The 16,975-nt window shown below is 34.8% G+C and overlaps 2 protein-coding genes across 2 annotated transcripts; both read left to right on the top strand.

Moving 5' to 3' along the window:
- Window positions 1–1,667: 1,667 nt before the first annotated feature.
- Window positions 1,668–2,636, top strand: LOC100156304 (olfactory receptor 4K5-like). Its single transcript, XM_001927578.2, has one exon. The coding sequence runs from the start codon at window positions 1,668–1,670 to the stop codon at window positions 2,634–2,636; it is 969 nt and encodes a 322-aa protein (XP_001927613.1).
- A 10,318-nt stretch (window positions 2,637–12,954) lies between these two features.
- Window positions 12,955–13,986, top strand: LOC100157512 (olfactory receptor 4K1-like). Its single transcript, XM_001927569.4, has one exon. The coding sequence runs from the start codon at window positions 12,968–12,970 to the stop codon at window positions 13,901–13,903; it is 936 nt and encodes a 311-aa protein (XP_001927604.1). The 5' UTR covers window positions 12,955–12,967; the 3' UTR covers window positions 13,904–13,986.
- Window positions 13,987–16,975: the final 2,989 nt, after the last annotated feature.

Raw genomic sequence — 16,975 nt, 5'->3', positions numbered from 1 at the left:
AATAAATTCCGGAGATCTAATACAGCATGGAGACTATAATTTATAATAATGTGTTATATTTAATATACAGCATGGTGACTATAATTAATAATACTGTCATATATTTAGACTCAGCTAAGAGAATATATTTTAATTGCTTTTAAAAAGGTAACTATGCAGGGTAGTGGATATGTTAGTATTAGCTTGATTGTGGTAATAATTTTACCATGTAAACATATACCAAAAGACTACATTGTATGCCTAAGTAGATGAATTTTTATTTGTCAATTACAAGTCAACAAAATTGGGAGGGGGAATGAGAGGTGAGGGTTGTATCCCAGGGATGGAGGAAGACTAAAGCATCTTGTATGAAATAAATAGGCAGTGAAATATGTATGTGCTCTTATGTGGGGCTAAGATCACATCTCACTCTTAGGTTCCTCACTCTGACTACAGTCAACAGTTAATTGTCAGAACAAACATAGTTCTAAAATAGAACTTCCTGGAAAGGCTTTTTTCATTTTTTCAGTTCAACGGAACTGGATTTATACAGCAGGATTTATACAGCAGGATTATATGGCAAGATTTTCTTGTATTTTTACAGGAAAAAAAAAGGAGGTGCAGGTTTGAATTATCAGGGTTATTCTGATTCCAAACAGAATATATTTTAAGGCATACTGGATATTAATAATTCAATTATTTTTATTTCTCTAGTCTAAGACAACTTCTCTACTCTTTCACTAATTATAAAGATGTGTTATTAATAATGGTCATGGAGGACAACAAATGGGGACCGTAAGTTATCCTAAACCTACTTTTGATGGCGAGGAAAATGGAATCTTTAGGTGCTGCTTCTTAATAATCAAGCAACTATGAATTTTAGATAAATAAGATAAACATTTTAAGAAATTATACATATGAGTAACTGACGAACTGTGTTGCAACTGTGGAACTGGATAACATATATTCCACAGCATCTCCTTAGGAGGAACTGTTTAACTTGTAATAGCAGTAAGGAAAATTTTTGTTAACATGGGGATACTTAACATATTAAGAACAACTATTGTATTACAACGACTTTGATAGAAGAATATTACGAGTTACTTTTAAACTTAAAATTCTTCTGTAAGGTAGGTATTTTGATCCCCTCTCAACTTTTTTGAGTGGAATTAAAGTTCAGAAAAATTAATTATCCTGAACTCAATCAGTATGACTTGACATCACACATAAACATCAAACCATTAATAGATCTCAGAAAGATAAAGAGAATGTGGTACTCAAAGATTTGTTGAAATTAATGATGGAAAATGACCACAAGACCATTAATCTAAATTATTTTTTCCAACCTACAAACCCTCTGAAGTTGGTTTCAAACCCCTCCTCTAGCATTGTGATCACAAGTCAGCTCCTGAGTGAGCCTGTTTACTACAGTATGATAGATTATTAAGACTATCCCAAAACTCAAGGAGTTATGACACTGATTAAAGGATTTCCACATTCTCATAAGCTCTTTCCAACTCCCCAGATATGTTAGGATGGTCTCTTCAAAATCTTTCATTCAGTAAATACGCATTATATCTGGAATTGCAGAATCCTTTACGTTAAAAGTGTTCTTTGTTCCGAATTCTGATCCTTCCCTATTTCCCCTCCTTCAGGATTGTTTCAGAGCAAGCCTGCAGCCTGGATCTATGGATAAGGTCAATTCTTCAGTGGTGTCTGAGTTTGTATTGCTGGGACTCTCTAGTTCTCAGGAACTTCAGCTTTTCTTTTTTGTTTTCTTCTCTGTGTTGTATGTGGTCATTGTGCTGGGAAACCTTCTTATTATCCTCATGGTGACTTTGGATAACAGCTCGCACTCCCCAATGTACTTCCTCTTGGGAAACCTTTCCTTTGTGGACATCTGTCAGGCTTCCTTTGCTACTCCTAAGATGATTGTTGATTTTCTAAGTGAACACAAGACCATCTCCTTCAGTGGCTGCATAGCTCAGATTTTCTTCATTCACCTTTTTACTGCAGGGCAGATGGTGCTTCTTGTCTCCATAGCCTATGACAGATATGTAGCCATATGCAAACCTCTACACTATGTCATCATCAAGAGCCAAAGGACATGCATTGTACTGGTAATGATCTCGTGGGCTGTGGGCTTGGTGCACACACTCAGCCAGTTATCATTTACTATGAATCTGCCTTTTTGTGGACCCAATGTAGTAGACAGCTTTTTTTGTGACCTTCCTCGAGTGGCCAAACTTGCCTACCTGGATTCTTACATCACTGAAATACTCATTGTGGTCAATAGTGGAATCCTATCACTAAGCACTTTCTCTCTCTTGGTCAGCTCTTACATCATTAGTCTTGCCACTGTCTGGTTTAAGTCTTCTGCTGCAATGGCCAAGGCATTTTCTACTCTAGCTGCCCATATCACTGTAGTAATATTATTCTTTGGACCTTGCATATTCATCTATGTGTGGCCCTTTACCACCTACCCTGTGGATAAAGTTCTTGCCATATTTTACACCATTTTTACTCCCATTCTAAACCCCATTATTTACACACTAAGGAACAGAGGTATGAAGACTGCCATGAGGAAAATTATGATGTATTACTTGAGGCCCAAGAAAATTTCTGAAATGCCACTAGTACTGAGGAATTCCCTTTAGTGAGACAAAATTCATTTAAATTCTTCGAATCAGTAGTCTAATTATATGTTTATGTGGCATATCTTAACTGGGGTGAAAGTAATAAAGAAGATGGTATAGAGATTATTTAATTGATATTGACAAGTCTTTTTCTGAGTATCACCTAAGCAAAAGTTAAATATCCAAAACTGTAAAAAATACATCATGATTACTGATTTTGGAGATAAGTTATGGAATGACTTTCTATGGGTAGCGTAGACTCATTGACTGCTTTAGTTACAGATAAATAGAAATATGATTAAAAAAAGAATGTGAACCTGATTCTTTGGTGGGGATAAATTTAGACATTTTCCTGATCTTATGAGTTTCCTAATTTGCATGCCTAAATATCAATATACAAGGATGGTATTAAAGAATCTGAAACCAAATTTTCCCAACCAGGGGATAGCCACTCCACTGATTTAAGATCAGTGCATAGATGTAAGTGAAGCTTCTTAGGTTATGAGATCCCTCCCCCAACATTATTTATGCCTATCCCATGTTATTTCCCAATAACTAACAGTGCATTAAAATATGGAATTATATGTAATCAGAAGTTTGCTTTTCAAATATTTCATTTAGTAATATTTGCTTTCTTTGATCAGTTAAGCTAATTCCAGTTCCTCTGAAGTTACATTATAGAAGGGAGAGGAGAATCTTTAAAGCTGACCAATTCAACATTGACTTTTCAATCTGTGCTATAAGGAGTTATGTAGCAGTCTTCCATTTGGACCAAATAGTACATTCTTAATGATAATTATTAATGTTAAATATATATCCAAATTGGTAACCAGGACCCCAGAGCTGGATCTCTGCTTTAGACTTTAGGGATAATTAGGGGGATATTAATGTTGATTAGAGTTTCTACATTTACTTTCCCAAATTTTTCAATTCATATGAGGCAGATAGATTTCTTGAAATATTAGCCTCTCTTCTATGCTAAGAATGAAAACTCTAGTTGTGCACTTTGTTGTTTGCTTTCTTATCCTCCCATTTCCAGCTAATCTTTTCTGAGTCTGTCCCTAATAGAATCATCATTAAGTAAAACTTAAAGAAACTTTGGAAATTTCCTTTTCTCCCACGCCACTCAATTTTTGCTCTTTCTTATAGCATTCTAGTTCTTCTGAGACCTGATATGCTTTGCTCTTTTCTACTCTCAAAATCTACCTTCCTGTAAAAGTAATTTACACTTTAGTATAAATTTAAACCCATAAGTTACCATTCCTCCAGGAATGTGACATATTGATTTCTTTCTAATTTTAGAATATAAGTCCATCCATAGCTAGAGAAAAGAGTCGGTACATTGGATCTAGAACAGGAACAAGAAGAGATTGCACCAACGTTCCCTGATTTTATAGCACACAGGCCACCGCATATTCTGTTCACAGAATAAGGGCTGGTGTTATAATTGTTCTTCTTGAAGAAAAGGCTGTGCACTCTATGATTTCCTCCTAATAAGCCTATAGTACTAAAGTATTAGGAAGGTAGGATTCATTAAAAAGCTTATTAATGCCATGCTTTTTTTTCTATTTTTATTTTTTTTGTTGTTGTTTTCGTTTTTTTAGGGTTGCACCTGCTGTATATGGAAGTTCCCAGGCTAGGGGTTGAATCAGAGCTGAGAATCAGTACTAAGAATTTCAGAAATTATGTAACCTGGTTAACTATACTAGTTATTAGTTACTTAGGTACTCATAACATTCTTTCACTCAGAGATGATTTTGAAGATATGATTACTCATACCTCTCCTTCCCACCAAACAGCATAAACACACATAGGATTTCCTATACAGAATATTTATTACTTCAGAAATTGATTTCATTAATTAAAATTGAATATATACAAGCAAAAAATCTTCTCTCTCTCTCTCTCTTTTTAATAGCCACGACTGCAGCATATGGAAATTCCTGGGCTAGGGGTCAAATTGGAGCTGTAGCTGCAGGCCTGTGTCACAGCCATGGCAACACTAGATCTGAGCCACAATGAGGCTTGTGGCAATGCCAAATCCTTAACCCACTGAGCGAGGCCAGGGAGCAGACCTTCATCCTTATGGGCACTATGCTGGGTTCTAAACCACTGAGCCACAATGGGAAATTCCTTTCCTTTTTTATTTTTAGGATTTTTATGTAAAATTAATAAAATTTTGCTAAAATAATATAAATAAAACTTGTGCAAATAATTAAAATTTTGTCCAGTTGTACATTTTCATGTGAAGGCAGGTAGCTTTTAGTTTAAGACAACTTTGTAGAGTGATCTTTGACACTGAAATCTATGTGCCATTTATGATACTGAATTAAGCTTAATTTTTTATCTTAATGGACTTTCTGAAATAAAATAAGTATTAAGAAATGGAGTCTGAACTCCCACAGCTAATTCACAGAAGAGGAAATGTTTGTCTCAGAGGACTCCAATTTTTCCCAGACTCTGAATTTTTTCATATAGACTCACTTACATTGTTTTGAAATAAATGAAGTATCTTTGTGAGGTCTCTTCCAAGAAGAGATAAAGTACTATCGATATCTCTGAGTTTTTCCAAAGAATGTCTGGAAAGCCAGCAAGTTTTCTTGTAGTAGAGGCAAACACATTTTACTCTTAATTCTTTAGATAATCTCTTTATATACTGGATATTTAAGGTCCTACATTTAAATATTGATGAAGTTGACAATGCTCTTAGCAGTAAGTAGATACAATTTCAGAGCTGTTAGAAGAATTTCCAGCTAACATATGCCAAGAAACAGAGCAATGATCACAATAATATGTGGTGTTTCTTTTCAGCAAAAATGTAACAAGAAAAGTTACTTTGGCTGAAGAAAATTACAACTACTTCACTTAATAAAAAGTACATTTTTCCTTTGTGTATTTATTGACAAAGAACCATATCAGTTATCAGTTTATTTTCTCTTGACATCAAATTCACCTTCACTGGCCTGCTTTTTTTGTGATACTGTAACTGAGCAGGGCTCTGTGGAGCTCCTGGGCATAAAAGCCCTTCTGGGTCCCACATTTCTTGTTTTTAGGAAATGGGCCTCATTCAGCCTCTCTGACCATCTCTGAGTTCTGAGGGAACAGGTTCAGACAGTTGCTGATAAGAGAAAGAAGGGGATTCAGAGACAAGGGAGTAACAGTCAAGAAACAATAGTACAGCCTTGGGGCAGGATCCTGGTTCCCTCTCAAGGGATACACATAATGATGTAGGTATTTTATGGACCTAAGAGAAAAGTTATATTCTGTATGCTTCTTTCAGAAGTGAATATTTAAAAAGTTTAGAGTCCTTCCTTGTCCTTCTCCCTAGCTTAATTGGACCTAAACATAATATCCCATAAGCTAAAGATCAGGCACCATGAACATAATTGCCTGTGGCTTAAAGATTATTAGCATGTGACTTTTTCAGGAACTTTCCTAGTTTGTTCTAATCTCTGATTGATACGCCCCTTTTGCAAGTACTGTTATTCTAGGCAATAACCCAGAAGACCACCACCATGATCATGCCAAGATCTCCTGATGCCAGCTTCGATGACTAACATCCCCCCAAAGAAAGAAGAATGCATGTTTGCCCCAATCCCGATTCCTATCTGAAAGCCTATTTTTCTCCTTTTACTATAAAACTCCCCTCAATTCTTCCCAATGGATGGCACATTCTTTAAGGCATTTGCCTGCTGTGACCTCCTTTGCCTGGCAAAGTGATAAAAAGCTATTTTTTTCTCCTTCACCCAAAACTCTCTCTTCATGTTTCTATTCTGCACCGTGGGACAGAGGCTGAGTTTCAGCAACAATACTGGAAATGAACTTTAAACCTTTCTTCTTTGTGATTATAAGGGGCAGGATGAACATTTAAGAAGGAATGGACTTCTCTTCTTGCTTCCAGTGTGCTTAATTTCTTCCTTTCTTTTATTTTTCTTTTTAGGGTCCTACCAGCAGCATATGGAGATTCCCAGGCTAGGGGCAGAATCAGAGCTCTAGCTGGTGGCCTAAGCCACAACAAGAACTCTTTAATTTCTTGTTCCTACAGTGCAGCTGCCAGTGGTTCAAGGAAACCCAGTGGCTCTCACCCCCCAGTAAGTATTCTTGCCAGCCTGATGTTTAAATTCCCTGCTCCCCATTTTCCCTCCATCTATATACCAGGGTAACCCAGAGAACACCTCATCCACAGGGCTACATCCATATCTTTTGAGTTTTGAAACCCACCCATGTTTATGTTTATTATTTCCCTGGGTTCTCTCCCTCAGCCCTCAGGTATTCTTTGGGGTACTCTTTTATCCCCTCAGTATCTAATACTTATTGTCAGTTCCTAAGTGTTTATAGTAAATATACCCTGTTCAAATTACCATTGTGGTTTTTGTACCCCAACTAGACTCTGGCAGATACAGAATTTTTAAACATTTTGAAGATATTGGAAAAAAACAGAAGCAGCAGAAAGAGTCTAATAAAATATCTAAGATCTATCTGACCAAAAAATGTCAGCAGTATCCTATATTTACACACAAGTGAAATTCATTTAAAACATGCTTCAAAACAGAAGAAATTCTGGCATCTATGAAGTGGACGGTATCATTTGTCAACTCACTATTTTAAATTTCTATGTCTAAGCCAGTGTGACAATTTTCATAGATTAACCGAAAATTTGTTTTTCCACATCATTCATACTTTTTTTTTTTTTTTTTTGAAGTGTGGTAAGAAGGCTGAGATATAATTAGGGAAGATTAAAAGCATATATAAGTCATAATCCATAAAGTTTGTAGAAAAATTTCAATCATAAAATGCTTTCATTAAATGATCCAAACTGAGGAACTTTCAACTTGAAAAGAGAAGTCTGCTTCTTATCTTTACCCTCTGCTATTAAGAGCTTTACCAAACCAGAAGCAGCATCACTTTGTATTATTAAACTTGTGTGTCATACATTCAATGATAAAAACAAACAAAAATAAATCCAAGAGTTCACAGACTTTAAGAAAGTTTTTTTCGGAATTCCCGTCATGGCGCAGTGGTTAACAAATCCGACTAGGAACTATGAGGTTGCGGGTTCGATCCCTGCCCTTGCTCAGTGTGTCAAGGTTCCAGCGTTGCCGTGAGCTGTGGTGTAGGTCGCAGACGCAGCTGGGATCCTGTGTTGCTATGGCTCTGGCATAGGCTGGCGGCTACAGCTCTGATTGGACCCCTAGCCCGGGAACCTCCATATGCCGTGGGAGCGGCCCAAGAAATGCCAAAAAGACAAAAAAAAAAAAAAAAAAAAAAAAAAGAAAGTTTTTATCATGAAATATTTCAAATCATTCTAGTTTTCAGGGATCCAAAGGGAAACATCTGAAATACAAGTAACAATAAATTTTCAGTTTAGTTTCTACCTTAGGGAAACTATATAAGGTGAATGATATAATCATATTATAGCTTGAATTGAGACATTTTGCACAGTAGAATAGCATGTTATATTTTGTTTAAAATAAAATAAATTCTAAAATGATTTGGTAATAAATTTTTATGCAGGCATTTAAAAATAATAGAATAATATGAAAAAAGTCTTTCATTTTGTCTGGTCCACAGATCTCTAGGTTTTTCATGCACCACAGACAAGGAAATATATTTAACTGTACAAAATATGGTAAAAAAGATGTGGAAATTTTGGTAAATGTGAAAGTAACTTCTGAGCTGCTGATCAAACAAACTGGGTTTGAAAATTGACTACATTACGATAGAATACATCACTTGCTTTTGATCAGGTCCCCAAGCTCTTTAAAGTCTTTCAATTCCTATTCATTGTTCTCAGGATAAAAGGGGAAAAAACCCTCTGTGACTTGACTAACAAGGCTGTGTATGATTTGGTTCCCTACTTAAATCACCACACTAACACATACCATTATTTGAAAACATATTTCTCCCTGACTGAACTAAACTCCATGAAAATAGGTAATCTGTCTGTGCAGAAAATATGACAGGACTTTTGCAGCATTGCTTCTTATTTTCTCAATATTCAGATTATCAAAAACTATGTCGGAAAAGAAATTTTCCCCTACACTTCTAGATTCTTAAGGCTGGTTTAAGAATTAAATTGACATGAGGCAGACTAACAGGAGAAAATCAAACACATTATAATAATATATATATACATGGGAGAGACCTAGGAAAACTGAGTAACTCACCAAAATGGTTTAAACCTTCACTTTAAATATTGTCTTCACTAAAGACAAACAAGAATGTTGGGGGTATTAATTTGGGACTTCAGAGAGGAGGAAGGCAATTCACGTGGAAATGGAAAAGCAAATGTTTGGAAAACACATATTTGGAGGGCCATGTACAGGCAATAGGACATTGAGAGAAATTTTAATAAACAAGAGTTTGCTGTGTCCTCCCTGTCTACACATTTAAATTATCTATGATGAAAGCTCCCTTCCTGGAAGAGATCCTCAACATTCTCTAGGCAGTTAAAGTAAAAGTTTTTTCCTGAGTCTTTTGCATTTTAATTGTATTCATCTCAAGATAATCCACATGCCAAATAAACATTTTGGGGTGGCAAATTTTTCTCCCCTGCAACTACTTTGATCATAATAATCCTTTTCTTTTCTTTCTTTCTTTCTTTCTTTTTTTTTTTTTTTTTTTGGCAAGCAAAAGAAGCTAATTCTGACTAGCCTAAGCAGAAAGTAACTAGTACAAGGAGTTAGTGTAAAGAAAAAAAAATGCTGCCCTTCAGTTTAGTTTGAAAGGATCAAGCCATTAGCCACTGCAGTCATCCACTGACTGTGCACCTGAGGGGAATTTAGAATGGAGAAAAACAGGAAGCCTTCTGTGCTTGGATACTGGCCCCTAGGTAGTTAAGATGCATATTTTAAGAAAACATTTCAGTTACCCCAGATTCTTGCATCTTCCCATATATAGAAAAGCACTAAAATCATTAACTTGAGATCTGTTCTTTGTGATTAGCAGTAATCCTTTTATGCTTGACTACATGTTTTTTCTCAGCAAAAATTATATATATATATAATTTATATTATATAATTATAGTTACATATTTCCTGGTCCTCTCTTACTTCTTCAGAGCAATCTGAAAGGCTGTCTCCCAGGCTATAGTCCTCAGGGAGTTCCTTAAATAAAATTTAACTCACTCACAACTTTTACTTGTTCATTTTTATTTCAGGTGACAAGTGTGTCATTATTTTTTTTTATTTTTGGTTTGTACAATGTGCACATAATAATTTTACCAATCTTATATATTCCCTTGACATGTTTTTTTATTCTATCCATATTTATCTGCAAGAATAATTTAATAATTTAAATCATTACATGAATTCTACATACCTAAAATATTATACTTCTTCACTCTCAAATTAATAGATACTTAGTTTTTTTCCACTATCTCTTTTAACCAATGCTGTAATCTATGCTGTTGTCCATGCTTTTATGTATGTTAACATTTTACTAAAATGTGGTTACACATACACACACTTAGCACATATACGTGCTGAATGACAGAGAATGAAGGAATGGTATTTAGCTTTAATGGCCTTTCTTTCTGGAAGACTGACTCCCCAAAATACCAAGGGAAATGTCAGAGAAACACCAAATGTCCAAGCCCAGAAAATTTTGTTCCCCTGGACCTAACTTGTTAAACTTTAAACTGATAAAATAATTTGGACAAGAAATAGACCTCAGCCAAAAAAAAAAATATTTCCATACTTAGCCTCCCTCAAACCCCCGACGACCCTCAATGCAGTAGCCCAGTCTTGTTCTAAGACTGACTGCTGCCCCTCCTTGCCTAATGAAGGTGATCTGGCTCTGTTGAGATTGTCTCCATCTGTCCCTTGCACCCCCACCCCTTCATTTTCCTTACAGGGAAACTATTTCAATGTACTTCTTTAAAGATGACCATTTTAAACTTACATCTACATCACAACCTTTGAATATCTAGACAATGTATTATGTAAAATACAGTTGAAAGACTGCTGATATATTTGGGGGGTAAAAACAGATTTATCATGGAGAGGAAATGAGAACACCCTGAAATATTTGAAGAATCATGATATTTAAGTGGGAAAGATTTCTTCTGTTAAACTACAAATGGTAGAACCAGTTGAGCATGTTGACAATAGACTAAGGGGTCCTGTGAAGGGTGGGCTCCTTGTGAGTAGAGGAAACCACTCTGAGCCTAGGGTGGTTTATAAGATGGCATGATTGTTTGTAAGATGGCATGATTGTTTCATCAACGGAAAGTTAGAGATTGAAAAATTGCTTTGCTGACTGGGAATTAGTGATAATTAAATAATCATTTGCTTTCATACATACCTACTAGGTGGTAATACACTTGTTTCTTTACTTCTCCATTCCTGGAAAAATTACTTTGTAAAAATAATTACTCCCACTGCAGGATGACATCAGTTCTCTAAAGGGTGATTTCTCACTTCTCCAGTGATATCAGTTTCCTGGATTGAGGATGGATGGCTTTATATTGCCTTACCTTATGTACTGTAATTGTATCATCCAGGGCAAGAGGAGCAGGGCCATCAAGACCTGAGGACAAGACCTGAGGTTCTTGTGTCTGCACAGCCTAGTGCAGGGACCAAGTTAGAATGCATCAAGTCAAGAGTATATTGCAAATATTTTCAATATGAAGACCCATAGTGGAAAGTGGGAAGCTTAGGAGTAAACTGTGGAACACCAAAGTGAAGAAAATAAGGAAGAACTGAAGGGTTGGAAGAAATTACTTATTGAGTGTAAGTATTATACATACATTTGAATATCTTGTCCAGACTAGACAAGTAATTAGGAAACTGTCTTCTAGATGCAAAATCAGCAAGTAGAAGATAGCACAGGGGAGATTATGGTTGTCTTAGTCAAATTGGAAAGTCCATCTGGAAGAGGCATATTCCTGTTCTGCACTTCTCTGTGGATATGACTCTCTGAGATGTCAGTTTCTGATAAACAAAAGGAAATATGCTATCACCATTATCTGTTCCTTCTCTGTCCTCTTCTATGCTTTCTATTCAGAGGATATTTGGTCATTTGTTAAACAAATAATTATTGGCTATCAAAATTTTCCTGGAATGAGAAATGGGTAGCTAGATAAATAAATGGTGAATAAATATCCTTTATTGCTTTTGCTGCTAGGCTAACAGGTAATCAATTATTTATTATAAAACAAAATAATAAAAATTATGCATGCTTATGGTGTTGGAGATCAATGGGCATAATTTAGAGATGGATTTTAATGTAACATCAACTTCTATGTATCAAATTTGTCTTACACCAGGAAAGAGGAAATTTTCTTATGTTGTATCTTTCATTCTCAAAATATTACCATCTCTTCTCTGAAGTACACTGGTGAATGATTCACTATTAGCTTATTAAAGAAGCTTCTGGGCACTCTGTCCATAGCACAAGGAATGTTGAGTGAATTTTCCCTTTTAAAATTCTATTATGTACTCAAAATACACCATGCAGAGTCATATAAAATATTTCCAAAAGGAGAGTTTCTGAAAGATACTACAGATTTTGGTAAATCCAGGAGTGTTAGGTATGTTTAGGAAGAGACAAAAGCAGAGTCAGAAAAGACTGAAGACACATGGTGGTTTGTTCATAACTGGTCTTTATGTGACAGGTGAACTCTATTGTTAAACTGATGAAATAAATATTCATGATCTTCATAGAAACTCTGAGTATGACCATTGACTGTTCATGCTACAAAGTGGTGAATTGCCTCTATAAAGAAGCTTAAAACAGACAGGCACTTTATGATTCTCAGTTTCAAGAATATCAATCTAGTCTATTAGCCTTGCATTCAACACTACCTGCAGCCATAATCATGCTCCTGATCTACCATTCTCTACTTCATTTTTATTGCTCCTCAGCACCCTTCCTCAGTTCATGGCTCCCTTTGCATGTTCTTCATATTTTTGCCTTTATATCTTTATTGGCATTACTCCCCTTGCTTGAAATAGCCTTTTTCTTCAGTTTTGGTGAGCAAACTCCAAACTTTTAAAAAGGTTTTAGCTTAATACCTATCCATGACAGTACCTAACACTTTGGCGTAATTTATTTCAACTATAATGGTTATGAAATTAATGAATCATTTTTATTTGCTTGTTTCTGATATATTTTAATTTTTAGTAATGTGTATTATCTTTCTAACTATAAGACATATTTACTTTTTTTCTCTTTTCTCACTTTCCACAGAACTCACAGCTATTAAATATTAAATTGATTATTACATAATTTCTTTAAATTGACTTTTGATTGAAAACTCATTATACTTCTTTTGTATATATACTACATGTAGCTCTATCATTGTGATATTTTCCTGATTTCTTTTTCTTAGGAAACAGTAGATTGGATACATGGCTCACACAAATGAATCAGTGGTGTTGGAGTTTGTGCTTCTGGGACTCACTAACTCTTGGGAACTTCAGCTTTTCCTTTTTGCCATCTTCTCCATCGTGTATGTGACGTCGGTGCTGGGCAACACCATGATTATTGTCATCATTGCCTCTGACTCCCGTTTGAACTCTCCTATGTACTTCCTGCTCGGTAATCTTTCTTTCATTGATATCTGCCAGTCTAACTTTGCCACCCCTAAGATGCTTGTGGACTTTCTTGTCGAGCACAAAACTATCTCCTTTGAGGGCTGCATGGCCCAGATATTCCTTCTTCATAGTTTTGTTGGGAGTGAGATGATGTTACTTGTAGCTATGGCATATGACAGATTTATTGCCATCTGTAAGCCCCTACACTATAGCACCATTATGAGTCACAGACTATGCATTATTTTTGTGTTTATCTCCTGGGCTGTGGGTATTCTTCATTCGGTGAGCCACTTGGCTTTTACAGTGGATCTGCCCTTCTGTGGCCCCAATGAGGTAGACAGCTTCTTTTGTGACCTCCCTCTGGTGATAGAGTTGGCTTGCATGGATACTTACAAAATAGAAATTTTGACCCTAACTAACAGTGGCCTCATATCCCTGGGCTGTTTCTTGGCTTTAATTATTTCCTATACTGTCATTTTGATCACTGTCCACCGCTGGTCCTCCAGTGGGTCATCCAAGGCACTTTCTACATTGACTGCCCACATCACAGTGGTGATTCTTTTCTTTGGGCCTTGCATTTATTTCTACATATGGCCTTTTAGCAGACATTCTGTGGATAAGTTTCTTTCTGTGTTCTACACTGTTTGTACACCCCTGTTAAACCCCATCATCTACTCTCTGAGGAATGAAGATGTTCAATCAGCTATGCACAAGTGGAGAAACCGTCATGTGAACTCCTGGAAATACTAAGGATCACCATGAAGGAACATAACCTTAAATGGAAATGAAGAGCCCCAACTGGAACGCAGCACTGTGTCAATTATTTTTTGTAATGTGAGGGGTTATCAAATTATAGAATTTGATATTTGTCTTAAGTAGAAGAGAATTGTATGAAATCAGTTCCTGGTTTGCTACTGAAATATAATTTTAGGTAATTTTTCATTGTTTATAATTCAAAAGTACAAATTCTTTGGACAATATTTAGTAATCCTTTTAAATACTTTATAAATAGAGATTCTAATCTACATAAAAAACTATTCATGTTACTAAACTTGTGATTCTCATCAATTGAACATATGCTATTTTGTCTTGCAATCAAAACATATATGTAAACAGCATTTCTGATATTTTTCTAACTTAGTCAAAACATTTTTTTTGTATAAACTGACATATTTTATAGAAAAAACATTGTGCTCACAACATAGATTTCATTGCTGTACATTTGTTAGCTTATCCTTTCCTTGTTAATTGAAAATTTTGGTTATTTATAATTTTCCATACCTACTCCTATGTTCCAGTAAAAGTTTTCTGTTTTTTTCTAGATTGATATGCATTTGTACTCATTACAGAACTTTTCTAGATATTTGGTGCTATCAGCAGCATATATACCTATCTTCCAAGTCAACTTATTTTTAAGTGGACAAATTGGTTGCAATTAATACTACGTTAAGTCATAGAAAATTACAAATATCTTTGAAATTATCTGCAAATATGGCAGGTGTAGAATCTTTAAATTCACAGAAGAAGTTACCTTCATATGAGTTTAAAACATATCAATGCACAAAATGACTTTTTTTTTTTTTTTTTTTTTGGTAACTGAGGTCCAAATCTGAGATTAATTCTTTCATATTTTTTTTTTTTTTTGGAAAATAGAAGTGAGAAAGTAAAATTCATTTTTATGTATTAATAAAGTTAAAAAAAACTATTATTGTTTCATTTTCTAGTCAAATGTTTTCTTATGTACTTCTCCCTGTGAATTCCATTATGAAAAAGGCCACATAACAGAAAGACTAAATGCACTCTAACACAGAAAAAAGAACTGCTTAACAGAAAATAGAAAGCCTGCAATTGTCATCACATTGGATTCAGTATTTTAAATACAAGACATGATTTAATGGCTATGTGCAGAGATATTAACTCTGCATGATAAGGCAGTGCAAGCTGAGTTTTAGACATAGACAGTCTTTTAGAACCATGACACTAATCAGCTAAGGAATTCTTGGATTTTTAGACTTTTGGTAATATCAAACATGATGATTTCAAACATGACTATCTTTTGCATATTTTTATAGAGTGCCAAAACCACTTTAAATATATAGTAAACATTAATATATTCATGATATCATCAGTAGTATTTTTTTTCCTCTTAAGTCTGCCCTGCTGGTGAAAAGGAGAGATGTTAAATGTACGTCTGAAAAATTGTCCTTTAGCTCCACTGCTCCTCAGTGTTCTCATACTGAGGGAATGGAGTGGTACAGGGCACCAGAAAAAAAATGCAGGAGAGGGAGAGCACACAAAGAAGGAAATTAGAATTTATGAGTGGTTATTTGATTTGGCATGTTCTTTGTACTGCCAGAGACTCATTCTTCTTCTGCCTTCTAATTCGTACTTCATCATTGAGTCTACTTTGATTTCAGAGATCAGACATAATTTATCACATTAAATTTGACCAAAAAATTCAATGGTCATAAAGTTTTAAAAAAATTCCATGGACATATCTGACTACATTAGTTCCTACAAACATTTTTGTGTTTTTGTTTTGTTATAAACCCTATCACACATAAAGCCAAATAAAAAACTAGGTGAAAAGCAGTATTATCCATGGGAGTAATATCTTTAATTTCTAAAGGCTTTACAGGTAAGTAAGTAAATACTCATAAGCCCGTGGACAAATGAGAAAAGTATGCTAACAGGCAGTTTACTGTTAATGAAATGCAAGTGACTCTTGAACATATTAATAAATACTGAAACTGTCACATAAAAATGCAAGTATAAGTACAGTGAGATTCCTTGGTTCATCTATGATTGGCAAATATCCAAAAATCTGATAGTATACTGTGTTGAGAACATTTTGATAAAATAAGAAAATTCAAATCTTGTTATTAAATTTCTAAATTGATAGAATATATGGAGGGAAATTTTCAATATCTATTAAAATTTTTTAATTTTGCATTGGTAATTATACTGCTAGTATTATATCTTAACGGCATACCCACATTGTGCAAAATATGTACATAGTATTTATTGCAAGGATTGATTTAAGAACAAAGTACTGAAAAACTCTAAATATAAAAACCTAAATGTCCATCAATATAGACTCCTGAAGTATATTATTGGTACATCCATAAAACAGAAAGCAATGACATCTTGCTGCATAGCACAGGGAACTATATCTAGTCACATATGATGGAACATGATGGAGGATAATGTGAGAAAAAGAGTGTATGTATATATATATATGTATATGTGTATATATATATAAATATGTGACTGGGTCACTATGCTGTGCTATGCAGTAGAAATTGACAGAACATTGTAAACCAACTATAATGGAAAAAATAAAAATCATTAAAAAATTCAAAAAATAAATAAAATAAAAAACAATTAGGAAACATCTGATGCTTTGAACAATTTACAAGGAAAGGAAGCACCCCAGACTAAGGAAGGGCTAGAGAACATTTTATCATGATTTTCAGTGCCTGAAGTGTTGTTAAAGAAAATTTAACCCAGACTTCTCACTTCTCACTGAGAACATTCAAACCCAGAAAGCAAAAATTGTCTGTCTAAATAATTTAATGAGATAGTGACAGGCAAGATTCATTTAGACATCTCAGTTTTTCCTTCTATCAAGTTGCAGAGCCATAGAATTATAGCCCTGTGAATGGGTTGCTGTTTCAGTCGGTGTTTCATGAATATAGATATTTTGATAGAAATGTTCAAGCTGAGGAGGTATTACAATTAATATTAGAACCAATGACTTTCTAACTATGTGGTTAAGATTTTCTGGAGAATAAGTATATTATAATTTGGTGACATTAACTA

Source organism: Sus scrofa, unplaced genomic scaffold (assembly GCF_000003025.6).
Source record: "Sus scrofa isolate TJ Tabasco breed Duroc unplaced genomic scaffold, Sscrofa11.1 Contig498, whole genome shotgun sequence".
Classification (NCBI taxonomy): domain Eukaryota; kingdom Metazoa; phylum Chordata; class Mammalia; order Artiodactyla; family Suidae; genus Sus; species Sus scrofa.
Note: the sequence above shows the minus strand (reverse complement) of the source record. Positions and strands in the feature narration are given on the sequence as shown.